General features: G+C 40.8%; 1 protein-coding gene across 1 annotated transcript in view; it reads right to left on the reverse strand.

The window, feature by feature from the left end:
- Positions 1 to 19,559, reverse strand: part of LOC120529794 (probable G-protein coupled receptor 158) — a 441,265-nt gene that overhangs the window by 12,623 nt on the left and 409,083 nt on the right. The window contains exon 8 of the mRNA XM_039753931.1: positions 10,114 to 10,252. Within this exon, the coding sequence (XP_039609865.1) occupies positions 10,114 to 10,252 (139 nt within the window). The remainder of the gene's footprint in view (positions 1 to 10,113; positions 10,253 to 19,559) is intronic.

Here is a 19,559-nt window from a genome sequence, read left to right on the forward strand (position 1 = left end):
TTAAGTTTGGATTGCAAAACTCTGCAGAACTTCAGAGAGGACCACTTTGCCAGTTTTGCTCTTCAGCTTGGCACCTAACTCTTTAAATTTGGATTGCAAAACAGACAGCCTGCCCTTATGTATATCAATTGCTCCGACATGGACAATGACAACTGGATCCACCCTCAAGACCCTATCACCTTCCGATGGAGGTCTCCTACCTGTGCACCCAGAAGACAACACACTGCATAAGGCACCATGTCTCTAGAGCTAACCTACATCTCAGTCCCTCCAATGACTGGGTACCCCTCTGTCACTGCTTCACTATTTCTAGAGACAGGTTTTGAGGTGACCATTTGGGGCTCTTCATCTCTACCTATCACCTCAGAGTTATTGGAACCACCATTAGCTTCACAAGGCCCTGAATATAGTTCGAAACCTCCAACTCTGGGGTGGCCCTGGAGCAGCTTTTTTGAGATAAGTGAGGGACTTGCAGAGGCTGAACCCCTAGGCTCTTCTGTTAGTTGCAATTTTCATTGGTTCTTTTTATTCATGTCTGTATATAACACTAATGGGCACAGTGGTAGTGCTGCTGCCTCGCATTTAGGAGACCTGGGTTCGCTTCCTGGGTCATCCCTGCGTGGAGTTTGCATGTTCTCCCCGTGTCTGCGTGGGTTTCCTCCGGGTGCTCCGGTTTCCTCCCACAGTCCAAAGATATGCAGGTTAGGTGCATTGGCGATCCTGCATTGTGCTCAGTGCTGCCTGGGATTGGCTCCAGCAGACCCCCGTGACCCTGTGTTAGGATATAGTGGGTTGGAGAATATAACACTAATTTTGGAGAGCTTTTTCTCAGGCAATGTTGATGGCATACCAGAATTACATTGAGAAATATTACACAGATGCACGTCAACAAGGCAGAGATAAAACCTTGGGGTCGCTAGAGGGCACTGTCGCTTCTCAATCCCAATAATATAAAGCACAATAATTTGCTTTATTGCGAGGATACCCTTCACAGCACTTTCCACCACTACAGTCACAGGTAATTTGGCACACAAATGATTCTCTCCATCTTTTTTTCTCCTCCACTCCTCCTAGCAAGCTTTGTCCACCTACCACTCAACTCTGGCTCCCCTGACTGGGGTTGTGGTGGTCCCTTTTATATTGGACAATCTGGAAGTACTTCTGCTCTTCCACCCATGTGGCTTGCCAGCACTCCCGGGTTAGACGAAAACCTTATCTCATATAAGTCCTCCACAGCACCCCTTGGCGGTACCCACGGCACCCAACAGGGCTGAGATAAATAACTCCAAGTCCCATATTGTCCTGTTGTAATCCCAGGGAGCTGCCATAAAGAGCCTCTCAGGGAAGGCAATGCACTAAAGAAGCTGCCTTCCCCTATCCTTCCATATCCTGAGCATCCCGGCCATCCCTTACAGCCTCTCAGGATAGTCAACAGTTCTGTAAGACCTTGTATTGAGGGCATAAAGCTTGTAAAATAATTGAATATTTCAACACATCTTAAAAAAAAATACTGATATTAATATTTTATAAATCCAGAATGTGAATGTTATGTGAAAAGCACTGAACATGACTAGATGTGTTGGTTCAAAATGCTACTCCCTTGAGGTTTGGGAGGGTAGTAGCATCAAACGTAAAGCAGGAACAATAAAACCCTGGATGATACACCCATAGTCACTCAGACCAGGTCAATTTAGATAGATAGATAGATAGATAGATAGATAGATAGATAGATAGATAGATAGATAGATAGATAGATAGATAGATAGATAGATAGATAGATAGATAGATAGATAGATAGATACTTTATTAACCCCAAGGGGAAATTCACATACTCCAGCAGCAGCATACTGATAAAGAACAATATTAAATTAAAGAGTAATAACAATGCAGGTATAACAGACAATAACTTTGTATAATGTTAACGTTTAACCCCCCCGGGTGGAATTGAAGAGTTGCATAATGTGGGGTCTCCTCAGTCTGTCAGTGGAGCAGGACGGTGACAGCAGTCTGTCTCTGAAGCTGCTCCTCTGTCTGGAGATGATCCTGTTCAGTGGATGCAGTGGATTCTCCATGATTGACAGAAGCCTGCTCAGCGCCCGTCACTCTGCCACGGATGTCAAACTGTCCAGCTCCGTGCCTAGAACAGAGCCTGCCTTCCTCACCAGTTTGCCCAGGTGTGAGGCATCCCTCTTCATTATGCTGCCTCCCCAGCACACCACCGCGTAGAAGAGGGCACTCACCACAACTGTCTGATAGAACATCTGCAGCATCTTATTGATTTAGATTTAGAGCTGCCCCTCAGCTTAACCTGCCAATGTTGGCAATGAATAGCACAGAAATCATAGTAAGCCCCTATAAGCAGAGGCAGTATCTGCAACTTCAACTTGCTGAGAACTAAATGCTGGTCCCTAGCATTATGAGATGTAGGACATTATCTTGCACTATGAAGCTCATTGAAAAAAAAAAATCAAACAAGAAATGGCCAGACATTTTAGGCCCATGCCTAGCAAGGCCTTGCCTCATTTAATTCTTGTTATCTTTTGCAGCTTGTACTAGAAGCACCCTCCTGCTTTGTGTCTTGCGGCAGGAACAGTTTGGAAAAGAGAGCGATGAAATTACAAGGATCTTTAAGATTACTATACTTGGAAAGTCATTAGAAAGGCAGCAGGCTGAGTGTTAGATGGCAAACAGACGTGGCGGACAGCAGGAAGTATCTTAAGGGAGTTACAGTTTCTGAGTAATATGGTTGTAGAAGAGGAACCACACTGGGGGGAGGGGGGCCGAGAAACATTACAATAAGCAACCTCTTCTGCAATTTCACTGAGAAATATGCAGCTTTTTGTATAAAAGATGGGATGTTCTGCACACTCCCACAGAAGAATTGTTGGTCTCCCACAATTCTAATTTAACTCTAATCACACTCCCGTGTAGAACAGCATCAGCCAACGGTCCCTTTAGAATGACACCTAGCGAGAGGCAATTTTAGGCTTTTAATATTACTGCACCTACAAGGGACACTCTGCTTCTCCCAATCACTATTTTATAAAGTCGAGAAAGGAGGACCAGAGAAGTATGTGAGGATCATCTGGGATATATATGAGGTGGTCAGAACTCGGGTTGAAATTAGTGTTGGGGTAACAGACAAGATCCCAGTTAGTGGAGGTCTGCACCAGGTATCTTCTTGACATCCTTACCTCTTTGACCAGGTTATGGATGTGTTGATTTGAGGGGATAAAAGTCCAATCCACCTGATGCAGGCTTTTGCTGATGGCATTGTGGTGTGTCGCACCAGAAAAGAGAAAGTGGAGAGGAAGTTGGAAGAATAGAGAAGATCTTTGGAAGATTAAGTATTGACAAAAATAGGAAGCAGACAGAATATATGCAGAAATAACCCATAGAGTGCAGTGTGGATATAAACATTGGAAAAAGCTTATAAGCAGTATTGTGTGATCAAAGAATTAAGGCAAAGGTTAAAGGTCAGGTTTTTAAGAGTGTAAAGGGAGCTGAGGAGAAGAAGTCGGATGTGGCAGAAATGAGAATGTTGAGATGGATGTGTAAGGTTATAAAAAAGGACAGAAGAAGAAATGAGAATAATCAGAGGTACAACAAAAGTGGGAGATGACAAGAGACCAAATGGAATTAGACGTACAGAGGAAGAGAAAGAGAGGAAGGCCAAAGGTGGATGAATAAAGTAAAAGAAGATCTGAAGGAAAACGGTTTGACTGGGGAGGAGATGCAGGACCAATCAGTATAGAGAATTGACCAAACATATCAACTACACAGAAGTGGGAAGACAAGAAGAAGAAGAAGAAGAATCATCAATGATGGCTTTCTACAACAAATGCAAGAAAGAGGTTGAAGTGGTATGGATATGTGATGAAGTGTGACAATAAATATGTGGGCAAAGGAGGGATGGGAATGGAAGTAGAAGGGAAGAGAAAGTGAGGGAGGCAAAAGCGTAGGTGGATGGATAAACTAAAAGAAGATCTGAAGGAAAAGGGTCTGACTGTCGAGGAGATGCAGGACTGAGCTATATGGAGAAGGTTAATCAAGCCCATCAACCCCACACAGAAGTGGGAAAAGGTAATGAGGAAGAAGAGGATTTCATCTATAAAGTGTATTGTTTTGTCATGTGAGCAGCGTTTAGTAAAGTACTCCATACCTACCCAACCATTCCGGAAAGAGACTCAAGTAAAAAACTACTCAAGTAGAAGTTTTAAAGTGTAGTAAGTATCAAAAGTACAAGTAACCGTAGAGACTCTTTATTTTATATACCATATAAGTGCAAAAAGTTCTTACACACTTAAAATAGCTCAGAATTCCTCTGCGTTACATGTGAGTCATATTATAATCACTAAAGTATGAGCCAAGTAACTGTAAAATGAAGCCGTGACAATCAGCCCAAGTCGACTCCTTAATGATTGTATCCTAATTCAGCGGGGTGGCCACTGACAGGAGAGGTGTGCGGAGTTGCCCTGTTTTAGGAAGAAGCTAATCCGTTCCAGAAAGCCTCTGCATAAAGTGAATTTTCATAACCGGAGCACCTAATTACAAATAACTTAAATGGCAAATATTTTTAAGCATTCCCAGGCCACAAAAAATGTTCAAATAACACGGAACTTCACGAAAATTACATGAAAACTGCCCATTTTTTTTTTAATGGTAGCTGTAAAAGTCAGTCTTAGAAAGTTATAGTTAATGTAAAAGTCACGTAAACATCTCCGTAATTTCGATAAAATATTAGTTTTTCATAGTTACTTAGATTATGGTATAAACCTTTAACCCCCTGTAAGTTAACATGAAATAGAACTTTCTTAGCTATTCCTGTAAAAACAGAGGGTCAATTAACTCTTTGAGGGCTGAATATTTTTTCCAAAAAGCATTTCTGAAAAGCAATGGTTTCACATAGAAATCAACATAAAACATATGTTGCTGCATGCTGTGGCTGCCAGTTTGCCAAGGATGTGCGGCAGGCTTGCTGCCAGGCTGTTCTCGTGTGGCTGGGGCAGCAGCAGTGGTCACAGTTATAATCTGGTTTCTATCTCTTATCATTGTTAAGTGGCAGTTCTCCCTGGCAAACATTGTCAGTACCAAGATTAGCCGGGGACCAATCAGCTGAAGCTGGAACTTCACATTCGCTTTCGATCACTGAAATCGGTCACTACCCATAGCTCATGACCATAGGTGTGAAAATCCAAGTCCGACAAGACATACTCCAGTTCAAAGATAATAGGCAAAACATTGCCCACTGAGTATTATGCTTTACGCATCCGCTTTGGTCTCTCGCTAGATGTCAGTGCCATTTTTGATGTTGTTTGCTTGCTACTCGCACGAGTGCAGCAAATCTCGGTCAAACCAATAAAGCTATTCTATCTAGCTATGCTAACTTTCCTTCTAGCAACGAGAGTCCAACTAAAACATAACGGTTGGTTTTGTCACCGCTACAAAAGTCAACATCAGCCCTGAAAGAGTTAAGTTAGGATTCAGTCTCCCTTATAAAAGCATGGACTGTTCAATTAGCCTACAAATAGAACATTGGCATACGGTTTTCTGATCTTTCTTCCACCTTTAATGAACATATTGTGACGTGTGGGTGTGACGTGTGGAGGTGACTCCAGGTTTCCGAGAAAATCCGCTTTACTGTTTGTCAAGACAGAAACATTCTCAAACCATTCAAACGAGAGCCGTCACTCGAGCACAAGCAGCATACAAGCACTGACGATGACATCATCCTTCATTTGCTCCCTTCTCAGATTAAGAGAACAGATAGCCTTCCAGCACAAGAGAGAAGACAGAAAGTGAGCAGCTGGCCAGGTCAGCAGCTGGCCAGGTCACCAGCTGGTTTTAAAAGATCCCCGCATCAACCAACGTTACGCAGTGAGCATGCAGACTTGTAGTTAAAGTGGCAGCAGACAGCCAATTCCTGCCTGTTTCAGCCCACAGCGCAGATTTTTGGGGATTGTCGAACGCAATTTGAGGGGTTGTTGGGGTCTCAAAAATCTCACACCTATGAACATTTGAAAGTACGAGGGCCGTTCAAAAAGATTCCACACTTTCATATTTTCATTGGTAACGGTGAAGGAGGATGGATAGTAATTGGACATTAAAACGTTGCTAGGACGCTGAGAAAATTGTATCGCAAACGAAGGCGACTATGTAGAAAGTGATGTCATTCGTTTTTGAAATTCTTAATAGAGTTAAAAAAAGTGCGGAAACTTTTTGAACATCCCTCTTAAGACCAAATAATGATAGAAGTGAAACAAGATAAGTAAGCCTCAAACAGAACTTTTCTTTGTAATATTAATTTTTTCTCTATTTTGGCGTGAACTGTTTTGCTATGAATTGTACTAAATTAAAAAAAGAAGATTTTTGGATTGTGGAATTATTTGAACAAACGTCACGCTAGTGCTTTAATTGTTCTACGATGTCAGCTAAAGCTACAAAACCTTAGAAATTTTGGACAAACACAGCTCCAGTAGCATTTGCCAAAATAAACTCTAATAAGGTATTGTTATGTATACATCTTCATTTGTAAATGTTATTATATAGTAAAGGGCATGGTTGTGTGCATATGTGTAATACTGTATAAATAAGGGGGTGTGGATTTTTAGAGCAGTATATATGGAAGGAGCGATAGAAAGACACATGTGTGAGAAAGATAATAGCGTTTGCGGTTGGTTAAGTTTCATTAAATAAAGGTGTTCCTGTTATTCATCACCCTGTGGAATTGGTTGTGTTTAAATGTATACAGAATATAAGAATATATAACAGGTATTGCACTTTGTTAAATAAAGTTTATCAAAGTATCTTTTCCTAGACATTTATCACTTCTACTTTTGGTTTTTCTGTGGGTTTTTCCAATTACAGGTAAAATTCCGTTACAACTGCCAGGGACCTAAAAAATATTTTGTTGTAATGAAAATTTAGTTGTAATGAGATTCTGTATTTGTTGCTATAGTGCTTTCTTTAATTTGCATCCAGATGTTTGCAATCATTTTAATAGCTTCTTTCACATTCATTTTAATCTCCTGTCTACAAGTTATGCTATTTTTCCCAGCATTTCCTTGCGATAATACACTTTCAGGGTGTGAATGATGCCCAAACCCAATGGCTGCAGCACTGCTATGCAATTGGGTGGGAGGAACTCAACGTGAACATTATCTAAATGTGGAAGCATGTTGTGGGCAGCACAGTTGTCATTCAGAAGCCAAATCATCCTTTTCTTCTTCTTAATATTGTGAGGTTTCTGAACTCTTTTGGGACCCCAGTCCCCACCCAACAGAAACATCCCGCTGAAATGTGTCCCGAAGCACGACTGCCGCGTCTGTGGATTGTTTGTCCATTGCCGGGGCAGGGCAACAGCAGGCTCACAGCGGTGCAGTGAGGCGCCACAGAAGCGAATCCTAAAATATCGTGGTCGCGCTATAAGTCCCTGTCTTACACCCCAAAACAAGAGGCTGAGTCTCAGTATCTGTACGAGCGTATACTGTTTACTACAGCTTTGTGCGTGTGCGTGTGCGCGTGTGCTGTGACGTGACGTGCGAGTCCCCGTCTTGCGCCCCAAAACACGAAGCTGAGTCTCAGTACTTTAACAACACCAGCTTTATTCAGCTTGAAAGAGGACCAGCACGGTTATTTATTATATCGTGATCTGCCACTCTCCTATACATCGACACAGCAATCAGGCAGGGTTGTGACCAGGTTAGTGGCCAAATAAACCTGTTTCCTGCATTTACAATGTTCCTTGCTTTCTCCAATCGAGATCATTTCTGTTTTTTTCGGTGGCGTTCTGCAGTAGAGCTGTGAGCCTGCTGTTGCCATGGCAAATAGATAAACAGTCTTCCACAGACACAGTGATCGCATTCGGGACGCTCTTCAGCATTTTGTTCCATTGATGGAGGTCCCAAGAGAGTTTAGAAACCTCACATTTTCTTGAATGAGTGCCGCATTAATAGGAATGTTTCTTGAACGAGCATCACTGAACCACATAAAAACAGCTTTTTTGGTGTCTTCAAATGCAGCAGCTTGTATACGTTTGCAACCTGAGATTTTTCTTCTTTTTTTGCACGGTCCTTCAAGAAAGTTGACAGTGTCGATGGCAAAATTTTGAATTCATTGGCAACGTCTTTTTTCTTTTTGCCGCAATCGAGAGCTGCAAAAATGTAAAGGTTTTTTTTCTAATATGAACTGTTACCGTTTTTTCGTGTCTGCCGTTTCTATAGGAAGGTGACACTGAGTTAAATTCCAATTGATGTTTTTCAAATTTTGATAAGCAATAAGCAAAAGCTATCAAAAAAACAGTACGAGGAAAGTTCGAACAAAGACATTTTTTTTTACAGTGTTTCTGTTTGGTGGATCGTTGTGCACAACTGAGCTGTGACCACAGAACTAACTGCTCTGTGGATGATTCGTGAATTATTGAAATAATTATTTCATGATTAATGAAAGTATCTGCTGAATGCATTTCATAATAACGAGATTTCTATAGACTTGTGTCATATTGGGAAACTGTCAGACCATAAAAATATTTTGTTGTAATGAAAATTGTGTTGCAAAGATATTCGTTGTAACGGAATTTTACCTGCAGTTTCACGATCAGTTTAGGAACTTACAAGATAATGTGAGAAGACATGTGAGCAGCACACATGACAATGAAGCAGATCTTTTGGGTGCCTTCTACGCTCAAAGCTTTTTTTGGATTTACAGAAACTATTCTTTATCTTCTTTTTCCTCTTCATCTTTTCCCACCTCTGTGTGGGGCTGATATTTTATAAATATGTTTTATTGGTTTCAGTGTTATTTATACTACCAGACACCTTTCCTGATGCCCAATCCTTTAATAGCATTACCTGGAGAAGCACCAGATAGAATAGCATCATGCTAAGAAAAAAGTCTATTGTGATATCCTACACAATATGGCTCACGGTTATCTTACTTAACTGCAAGAATCTCAACCTACTCTTCAGCACTCAATAGAAAAGCAGTGCCCTACATTATCTAAAAGTAGAAAAAAATAATTTTCATTATGAGGAATGGTGCAAAGCTCCTTCTGATTCTGGCAAGAAATTGCTTAATATTTCTTATCTTTTGACTTGCTGTGTTACACACCCAAGATGGGTTTAGATCTAAGTAATCGACACCGACCCCAGCGTTCAGCGTTAACCATCCATTGCAGTGTTTCTTAACCTTTTTGTTTTCATGACCCAATTTTTTCCAATTAATTGTCTTTGCAACCCACCAAGGGGGATGAATTCAGTACAATCAACATTGCATGATGGGGGTGAGGGGGGTATGTAGGGGGCCAGATCGTAGCTCAGGTCACTTATATATGCTGTCATATTAGAAGCAAGTAAGCTTTTTGGACTTGAAAGAAAGTTAGTGCTTGCTTGATATCCTTTACACTTTTGTTGCTATTGTCACACATGTGCGAGTAGCAGGCAGCTAAAGAGCCTGAGTAACTGTAATAAAACATCCGACCAGGGGGCGGCGCAGTGCGCTGACTGTCTTTCTCAGTTCCCTACAGACCTTTCCCGGGAAATCCTGCAAGGTTCCAGTGCCTCAGAAGACGTCAATTGCGAAGCCGGCCCCTTTGATGACGTCACTTCCGAAGCTGGCCCCTTTGATGACGTCACTTCTGATTCCGGCCCCTTTGCTGACATCAGTTCCTCTCCAGACCTTTAAAGCCTCCATCTTGGGCTACTATAGCCAGTTCTGCTTTGGACTCTGTGATATGCACTTTGTGCTTTTGATTCAAAAAACCCTTTTGCAACTGGGAAAAACAATATACGGGTGGATGCCCCAAACCTTAATAATGGCTTGGACTCGTATTTATGACACTATTTATATTTTGTGTATTTGGTGAAATTGCAACAAATAGTATAGAAAATAAAAACAGAAAAACAAAGTTAACAGAAATCTAGCTTTTTTTTTCTTATTATTTTTACCCACAGAAATAATTACCACATAACGTGTCACTGGTTAAAATTTCTGTTTTTCAAACATTACACTTATAAAGCATTACAGAAATCATTTCAAATAAAGCACATTTCAATTTAAGACTGTGAATATCCTCGGTATTAGAACTTTTTAATAAAACATCTGCAGATTGCTTACCTAATGGTATGAGATATTGCAGAGATAATGAGTTCATTATGGACTGCAACAGCCATGTAGCGGGGCTCATGGAATGCTGATGGCACCGTCCGCACTGCATAGCAGAGATAAACTCCCCACAAGAGAAAGAGGAATTCAGCTGTTAGGAAGACAAAAATGGTAAATGATTGATAGGCAGTCTAATCTGCGGAAAATCAGCCACATCCTAATATATACACCCATATATGTATTCCATTTTTAGTCTGGACTGCAATCCAATTATTTGGATCGTCATTACCTACCAGGTAACACTTTTGGTTGGTTGGCCAGTCAGCAAACATCTGCCACATTCTCTCAGTTGCAAGAAGCAGATATATATATATATACATATATATATATATATATATATATATATATATATATATATATATATATATATATATATATATATATATATATATATATATATATAAATACATATATATATATATACAGTATATATATCTCAAAAAATTAAAGGAACACTTTGAAAACACATCAGATCTCAATGCTGGATATCTCTACTGATATGGACTGGTATGGCATTGTGTTAGAAACAAAGGGATGCCACATAATTACAATGAAAATGTTCAACCTACAGAGGGCTGAATTCAAAGACACCCTGAAAATCAAAGTGAAAAAATGATGCGGCAGGCAGGCAAGTCCATTTTGCTGAAGTTTCATTGTAGCAACTCCAAAGCGTACTTAGTAGTTTGTATGGCCAATCCCCACCCATTTGCTTGTATGCATGCCTGACAACATCCTAATGAGATGACGGATGGTGTCCTGGAGGATCTCCTCTCAGATCTGGACCAGGGCATCACTGAGTTGTAATGTTGTTGTTGAGTCTGAGGTGTAACCTGGCGGTGTCGGATGGACCGGAACATAATGTCCCACCCAGAGGTGTTCTATTGGATTAAGGTAAGGCGAGTGATCGTGGGGCCCAGTCAATGGTATCAATTCCTTCATCCTCCAGGAACTGCCTGCATACTCTCACCACATGAGGTTGGGCATTGTCATGCACCAGGAGGAACCCAGGACTCACTGCACCAGCATAGGGTCCTGACAATGGATCTAAGGTTTTCATCCTGATACCTAATGGCAGTCAAGGTGCCGTTGTCTAGCCTGTAGAGGTCTAAGCGTTCCTGCAAGGATATGCCTCCCCAGACCATCACTGACCCTCACCAAACCGGTCATGCTGAACGATGTTACAAGCTAGCATAACATTCTCCACGGTTTCACCAGACCCTTTCATGTCTGTCACATGTACTCAGGGTGAACCTGCTCTCATCTGTGAAAAGCACAGGGCGCCAGTGGTGGACCTGCCAATTCTGCTATTCTATGGCAAATGACAATCGAGCTTCACAGTGCCGGGTGAGCAGGGAGCACTAGGCCCGCTAGAGAATGTCGGGCCCTCAGGCCACCTTCATGAAGTCTGTTTCTAATTATTTGGTCAGAGACATTTACACCAGTGGCCTGCTGGAGGTCATTTTGTAGGCTCTGGCAGTGCTCATCCTGTTCCTCCTTGCCCAAAGGAGCAGATACCGGTCAGTCCTGCTGATGGGTTAAGGACCTTCTGTGAGGGGCTCTGTCCAGCTCTCCTAGAGTAACTGTCTGTCTCCTGGAATCTCCTTCATGCCCTTGAGACTGTGCTGGTAGACACAGAGAACCGTCTCACAATAGTACATATTGATGCGCCATCCTGGAGATGTTGGACTACCTGTGCCAGCTCTGTAGGGTCCAGGTGTCGCCTCATGCTACCAGTAGTGACACTGAGTGTAGCCAAATGCAAAACGAGTAACAAAACAGATGAGGAGGAAAAAATGTCAGTGGCCTCCACCTGTTAAACCATTCATTCCTGTTTTGGGGGTCATCTCATTGTTTCCCCTCTAGTGCACCAAAGCAGCTGAAACTGATTAACAATCCCTTCTGCTACTTAACTGACCAGATCAATAGCCCACAAGTTTCACTGACTTGATGCTATACTCTCATTAAAAAGGGTTCCTTTAATTTTTTTGAGCAGTATATATATACTTAGCAATATTTAGCAATATATATATATATATATAGGTTCACAAACGTCTCGGAACACGTACAAATTGGTTTACATCCAAAACGTTCACCAAACTTTTGCATCTGTTCACGACCACACACTCGGTATACGAACAAGCCAGTTTCCCTTTCGGTTTGTGCGCGCCGATGATTTCCGCACGTGTTCCGTCTCTCCCTGTGCATTCCCTGTGCAGCAAGAGGGAGACACACACATACATACACACAGTGCGCGAAAGAGAGACACACACACAAGCGAGAGAGACACACACACGCGCGCGTGCAAGCGAGAGAGACGGTTGGATGCATAAGGCTGAGAAGGCAGTTAAAGAATGCACTGGGCTTGTTTTTAAAGAGACTGATTCAAGCATTTTTTAACCTCGTTGTATTTAATGAAGACTTTTTTCTATTGGATTTTAACCTCCACTTCACTTCTGTTTACAGCGATCGGTGCGTAGCGTGTATTGTTGCAATGTTACTTTTCTTGGTGGTTTATTAAATTACGGATTTTTGAAATGTTCATTTTTTTTCCCTGTGCTTAAAACTCATTAAAGTGTTTTTAGCGAGCAGTTCATAGCGCTACAGCGCAAACTCCTGCAGTGTTAGTTTTCTCTGTTGTTCAAGGTTTTCTCAGTGTTATTCAATGTTTTTACATTTAGTTTACTATTATGCTGTGCATTCTATTGAATAATTAACTATATTTGTGCTTAAAAATCTTTAAAAAAATATATTTACATACAATTTGTACGGTCTGGAACGGATTAATTGTATTTACATACAATCCTATGGGGGGAAATGACTTCGGTTCACAACCAAATCGGTTTATGTCCAGAGTTTTGGAACAAATTATGGTCGTGAACCGAGGTTCCACTGTACAGTATCTGCTATTTGTTTGCTTATGTTTAAACCGCCGATTGTGGGGAAAATTTTATTTGTTAGATGTACGGCTTGGTATTTATAGATTAGCCTCCATAATTTTATTCAGGCCACACATCTTGGAAGTGTAGCTGCCGGCTGGCTAAGGGGTCGGCCATTACAGCTTGTAATTCTACTTCAGCATACCATATCATATACATGCTCATGGAAGCCTAAAGGGCTCAAAAGAAGGTAATTCCACGTCAGGGGGTGGCAGAGTGCAATAATCCTTTCTCTCTTATTCCTGCAGATCAAACATGGGAAATTTTGCCTGGGTCCGACGACATCAGTCTCCATAACCTTCCTGTCTTTGGACTGAGCGAGGACACCGGAGCAAACAAACATGAAGAGAACCTACAAATTCCACACAGCGAGCACTCAGGACTTGAACGCCAGTTTGTTTGTTGTGAGGGGGGAGCACTACCGCTGCACACCATGATAATCTGAAATATTTAAAATCAGTTCCTTAATGGAGTTTCAGAAAGCTATCATAATGTTGCATTTCTTTCATAAAATGTGCAGCCTGATGGAAGCACTGACATGTCTGACAGATGTCATGTTAGAGTCAAAGCATTTTCCTGAATCAGGCTCATCTACTTGGCACCACAGATCAATTCACTTTACTGAATGGGTATTGTATTTTCTTCATTGTCATCTAGTTTAGTAACCTGTCAAGATGAATTTCATGGTTAGTCTTCCTTTCTTGCAAGCTTAAAAGCCATCAAAGCCATCAAAGTACAACAGATATCAATTTTCATCTGTGCTTTTTCAATCTTAATATCTCAGACTCATGTAATCTATTGAGATGAAGTACTCAGTGTGCCCAGCCAGATTTTATTCTGGCATTTATTTCCAGCACAACTCAACCCATCTCATAAAACATGGCTTCCTTAAAAATACATCTCAACTTTTATTCCATGTTGAAATGAGAAACTGTCCTCGATGAGTCACACAAAAATGAAATAAAAGCCCATCTATGATAAGCCAAATTAACGTTTAGAGATACCTAAAAAATGTGTTTTACTTTTTAAGATAACTGATTTCCAGATATCTGAAAATAACATATTCCACTTTACATTTTAAAATATCTGCAGTACATTTCTGCTTTTACATGCATTTTAATTACTATTTAATTTACAGTAATATTGTTTTTTGTATCAGTATACTGCTGCTGTGAATTTCCCCTTGGGATTAATAAAGTATCTATCTATCTATCTAGGGGACTGGGCGGTCTCTTGGTCTGGAATCCCTACAGATTTTATTTTTTTTTCTCCAGCTTTGGAGTTTTTTTTTTGTTTTTTCTGTCCACCCTGGCCATCGGACCTTACTTATTCTATGCTAATTAATGTTAACTTATGTTTATTTTTTTATTGTGTCTTCTATTTTTCTATTCATTTTGTAAAGCACTTTGAGCTACATTTTTTTGTATGAAAATGTGCTATATAAATAAATGTTGATTTATTGATTGATCTATCTATCTATCATATAGTGCCTTTCATATCTATCTATCTATCTATCATATAGTGCCTTTCATATCTATCTATCTATCTATCTATCTATCTATCTATCTATCTATCTATCTATCTATCTATCTATCTATCTATCTATCTATCTCAAATGCATTTTCAGATATTTCAAAAATAAGCTCACCAAACATAAAAATTAGTCAACCCTGGCTAAATCTTATGTAATAATGCATAACTCCCCAAAGGAGACTGAAGAACAGCTGCAATTCTGCCTGGCATGGATGCCACCAATTTGCGGAAGTAGGCAACATCAATTTTCATCCTGAAAAGAAGATGTTAGCGCCAAGAATCTACCTGCGTGCCACCTGCCTGAAGAAGGTTACATTTTATTCGGGGATACAAAGGAGATGCATCTCTAAAGACTTGTTTTTTGGTTTCACCAGAGCGATCAACCTTTGAGACTGGTAGGACAGAACATTTCTGACGTCGTACTCCGTGGGGCTTCCAGCATTTCACCATGCTCATGAACTGTAAGGACATCTAATTTGGGGAATCTCAGGCAAGAACATCTCACACCCTAATCTGTGAAAGATTGTCTTTGATTTTTGTTATATACGTGTTTTTTGGGGAATTAAATAAGCTGTCTTCTCAATTAATATGTAAATATAACTTCTTTTTATTTTCTCTTCCTTTGCGTTAATGTTTGTTATCTTATGCTGATCTGGGATGTGTGGTGAGTGGGTCAAAAATAGGATGAGCGTTGGTCACATTCCCCAGAAAGATTTCTATAAGGAACTGCTTTTCTCTAGTGGTATTCTGGCTTAGTTGTTCTCCCGGGGCGACGGTACAAATGTTCAGATATCAGTAACTCGTTTTAAGATATCTTAAATCCATTTCCTGATTTCTTACACTGCCTTTTGAGATAGCTCTAAATATTAATTCAGTTTGCAACACACACCCCTCAAAATCTGCACCCACTTTTTTATCAAAGTGCTGAAATAAGCAAAAAGCAGGGGCACCACGAGCCTCTGAGAAAAGTGAAATAAAACCACGTTACTCATAATTCATCTCTGTTCTCTTCATAAAGTGTACTCGTTGAGATTCTTCCCCTCTCCTAGATGATTGTGCGCAAATAATTCTTCTCTGGAAATGCTCCCATAGCCCTGAAGCATCATTTTGTTTGCCAGTTGTCTAGACACCACAACAGTGCACGCGCTAACTTTTCCTCATTCGCTCGCTTTAATTCCTTAAACTTAGTTGCTCTGTTCTTTCCACAGGTTTCTAAATCTCCTGGCACTTTCCTTAGCATCCTTCACACATATCTTCCTTTCCTCCTGTCAAAATTAATTGAAGCATGGCTTCAGAAAACAAGGAGTTCTGTCTGTTTAGATGTCTGCTGTCTTTTGGCCTCAAAAGGAAATGAATATTTTAAAGGCTTTATCCTACACATTGTCCCAGAATGTCCTTTTTTCGAGCTGTCAGTACATTTCCTTTCCGCTTCACTGGATTTTTTTTTTATCATATCTTTTGACAGGAATTGTAACCCTTTTCAGATTTTTATTTTTTCTTTCTTTGTTTATGGTTCATATTTTTTAAGGGTCCAGGTGGGTTTGTCTTTTCCAAGGATTCCAATATGTAAGAAAGGTTTGCTTTTTGTTGGGGGGGGTCCAAGGAGTATCGTTCATCCCTCCATTTGCTTTTTTACCGTGTTCATTTTATGGACTTTATAAATCATAATTCAACGAATAAGACTGTCAAGGGCATGACTGTTCACACATGTCCGACGGAAATGAGCAAAGGGAATTACAGGACGGGGTCATCGAGAATGCCAGGGGACTTGCTTTTCTGACTGCTTCATCAGCAACCCATAAGTCTGTGTTTTGTGTCAGCCTGCATTTGTTCCCTGCCTTATATATGTTTGCTGTTTTATTGGTATTTCTGAGTTATTATTTTTCATGGTCTTTTACTATTCGTTCATATTTTGTTCATATCATTATTTGTACTTATTATTTAGCATTTCTGTATTATGCATTTAGGTATGTTCTTTGTGTTTTATGAGTGAAGGCCCTAATGTCACAGCTGCCCCTTACCTTTATATTCATGGGAAGGAAATTTTCCCAGTTGAAGTTCATTAACTGATTATTTGTGAAAAGGTATGTTTAGGATTTTTCGGGTTTTTTGATTGTTTTCTAAACTGTCTTGGTTTCTGAATGTAGGATTTTACTTTTTGGACTTGTTTAGCCTTGGGTGTTATGTTTGAGGCTCAGGGCTTCTCCCTCACAGACTGGGGTTCAAGTTTCTATTTATTTGTGTTTTTTCTTTTTTATGTTAACACTGATCATTTAGTTTCTTTATGTCTATGTATGGGGCGGCACGGTGGCACAGTTCGCCTGGGTTCGCTTCCTGGGTCTTCCCTACATGGAGTTTGCATGTTCTCCCCATGTCTGCGTGGGTTTCCTCCAGGTGCTCCAGTTTCCTCCCACTGTCCAAAGACATGCAGGTTAGGAGCATTGGCGATTCTAAATTGTCCCTATTGTGTGTTTTGTGTGTGTGTGCACCCTGCTTTGGGCTGGCGCCCTGCCCGGGGTTTGTTTCCTGCCTTGCTCCCTGGGATTGGCTCCAGCAGACCACCGTGACCCTGTAGTTAGGATATAGCAGGTTGGATAATGGATGGATATCTATTTATCTTTTATTATGTGCCATGTGTTTTGTGGGTGCTCTCACATGCACATTTTTATCAACGAACTGGTTGAGGAAAAAAAAAAACACAGTCCCCTGCGGTTCATTGAAGGCACTAATATTAAAGGTTTTCTATTGTAAACTTTCTGTGCTTTGTGATTTACTAGAATTTTGACTTCTGTGCTCTGATTTTCAACTAATGTATATACTTGCGCATAAGTTCGGGTCCTGAAATCCGAAAAATCAATCATAAAATTAGACCCCGACTTATACGGCCATTCAAAAATACGACACATTTTTTTTTACATCTTCTTGCCTCCTCCAATCCCACACCAGTTTCTCAGACACGTAGAATTTTGTTGCATCAGCACAGCTACCAATTTTTTTCACCACTTCAACGACTTCTAATTTAAAACCAGCTTCATGTTTTCTTCTGATTGAACGCTCCATCGTAGATAAGGAATGCTCTTATGATAATGGTGTATGAGGGTGTGAGATACAAAACAGTGCAAAGTTGCTTTGGAATAGCTCAGGTATTACCGTGTGGTCACATAGGCACAATACATAGAGAAAAAAGGCCGTGTTCTCCATGGTTCATCTCTCAAGTGGGTGTTAGCATATCATAATCTTTTGGACCAGTAGCATGAGTTTTCCGCATTCGACTTATATGACCGACATTATAAAATACCAGAACTTATACGGTAAAATCAAGCCCTGACTTATCTGCTGGAGAACTTAAGTATATACAGTATTCTTTTCAATTTATGTATTAGGATATTGTTTGCCTTGGATTGCCTTTCTTGTTTCAGGAAATTCCTTTGGTGCTACTTAAAGCTTACTTTACTGCCACAGAGAATTTTTGAAAAATAAATATTTTTATTTAAAAAAAATTCTACATTTGCCCTTTACATGACTATCTGGGGTTTCACAGTTTTTGAGTCATTTTTGGGACCACAGACTCACAAGATTGGGTGGCCTTTTAAGGCAAAATCCTTTTTGTCCTTTTTGTGCTGTTCTTGTGCTTCCTTTAAGTTATTTAAAATATTTTTTTTTTGTATTAGCCTTGACTCTCGAACCTGACGTTTGCCAGTGTTCCTCTCCCTTGAGGGGCATTTAATAAGTTTGTATATTTTTGACATTTAGAGGAGATTTTTAAAGAAAGTGCCAGTTTTCAGGTCTGTGAAGGCCAAAGCCTTTCTGTTAGGTTTGGGGTCAGGATGCCCGCAGTGATAGGAAAGGTCATGATCTGGATTGTGGGTCTTTGCGAATTTTCCCAAGAGCACAGTGGCCTCCATAATTTTTAAATGAACTAACTTTGGAACAACCACAACTCTTCTTAGTGCTGCAATAAGCCTAAGAGTGCAATGCGCCCATACATTCCTCATTGAAGTTCATTGTGTTGTTATGGAAAGCAACTAAAAATACAAGGATAATAAAGCCAGACTGAGCAATTGGGGTGAGAAGAGCTTTGGTAAGAGAGGTAACCCAAAACCCGATGGTCTCTCTGTCTAAATTCCAGAGAACCTGTGCATTGATGGGAGAAATTTCCAGAATGCTAACCACCACTTCAACACCCAAACAACCTGGGCTTTATAGAATAGTGGCCAGAGGACACATAATAGCCAGCTTGGAGTTAACAAAAAGGCACCTATAGGACTCCCAGAGTATAAGAATAAGATTATCTGCTCTGATGAAACCAAGATTGAACTGCCTGGCCTCAGTTCTGTGTGGCACATGTGAAGGAAACCAGGCACCAATCACCAACTGTGCAATACCATTCCAATATGCATGGTGGTGGCAGTTATCCTAATACAAATCTTCTCCATTGTGCTCTAGACTTCAAACTGGACCAAAGGTTTACCTTCCGTGGCACGACCAGACATGTTAAATGCACCACCACACATTTATTTACAGTCACTAATATTTACAGCAATAAGTGCACACACAAAGCCCCAAGACTCCCCAAAGTCCAGGCCTCACACTTCACAATGCTTCACTTCTTCAGGCCACCTCCACTCCTCTCCACCAAGACTTCGTCCTTCTCCTGACCCGACTCCAGCCCTTAATGAACGGAGGCGGCACCTTTTATACTTCCCCAGATGTGCTCCAGGTGGTTCCCAGCAATCTTCCACCGCCACGCCCCCTAAGTGCCAGCTGTATCCCCAGAAGCATTCCGGGTGTCCCTGCTCCTCTTCCCCCCAGGACTTCTGCCACACCCCGCCAGGGCTCTGTAGGCATTGGGGCACCCCCTGGAGGTGACCACGGGCCCCTACAGAGCTGAGCTTCAAAGCTCTCTACCCGTTGTCCCCAAAGCAACCA

Source organism: Polypterus senegalus, chromosome 5 (genome assembly GCF_016835505.1).
Source record: "Polypterus senegalus isolate Bchr_013 chromosome 5, ASM1683550v1, whole genome shotgun sequence".
NCBI classification, from domain to species: domain Eukaryota; kingdom Metazoa; phylum Chordata; class Cladistia; order Polypteriformes; family Polypteridae; genus Polypterus; species Polypterus senegalus.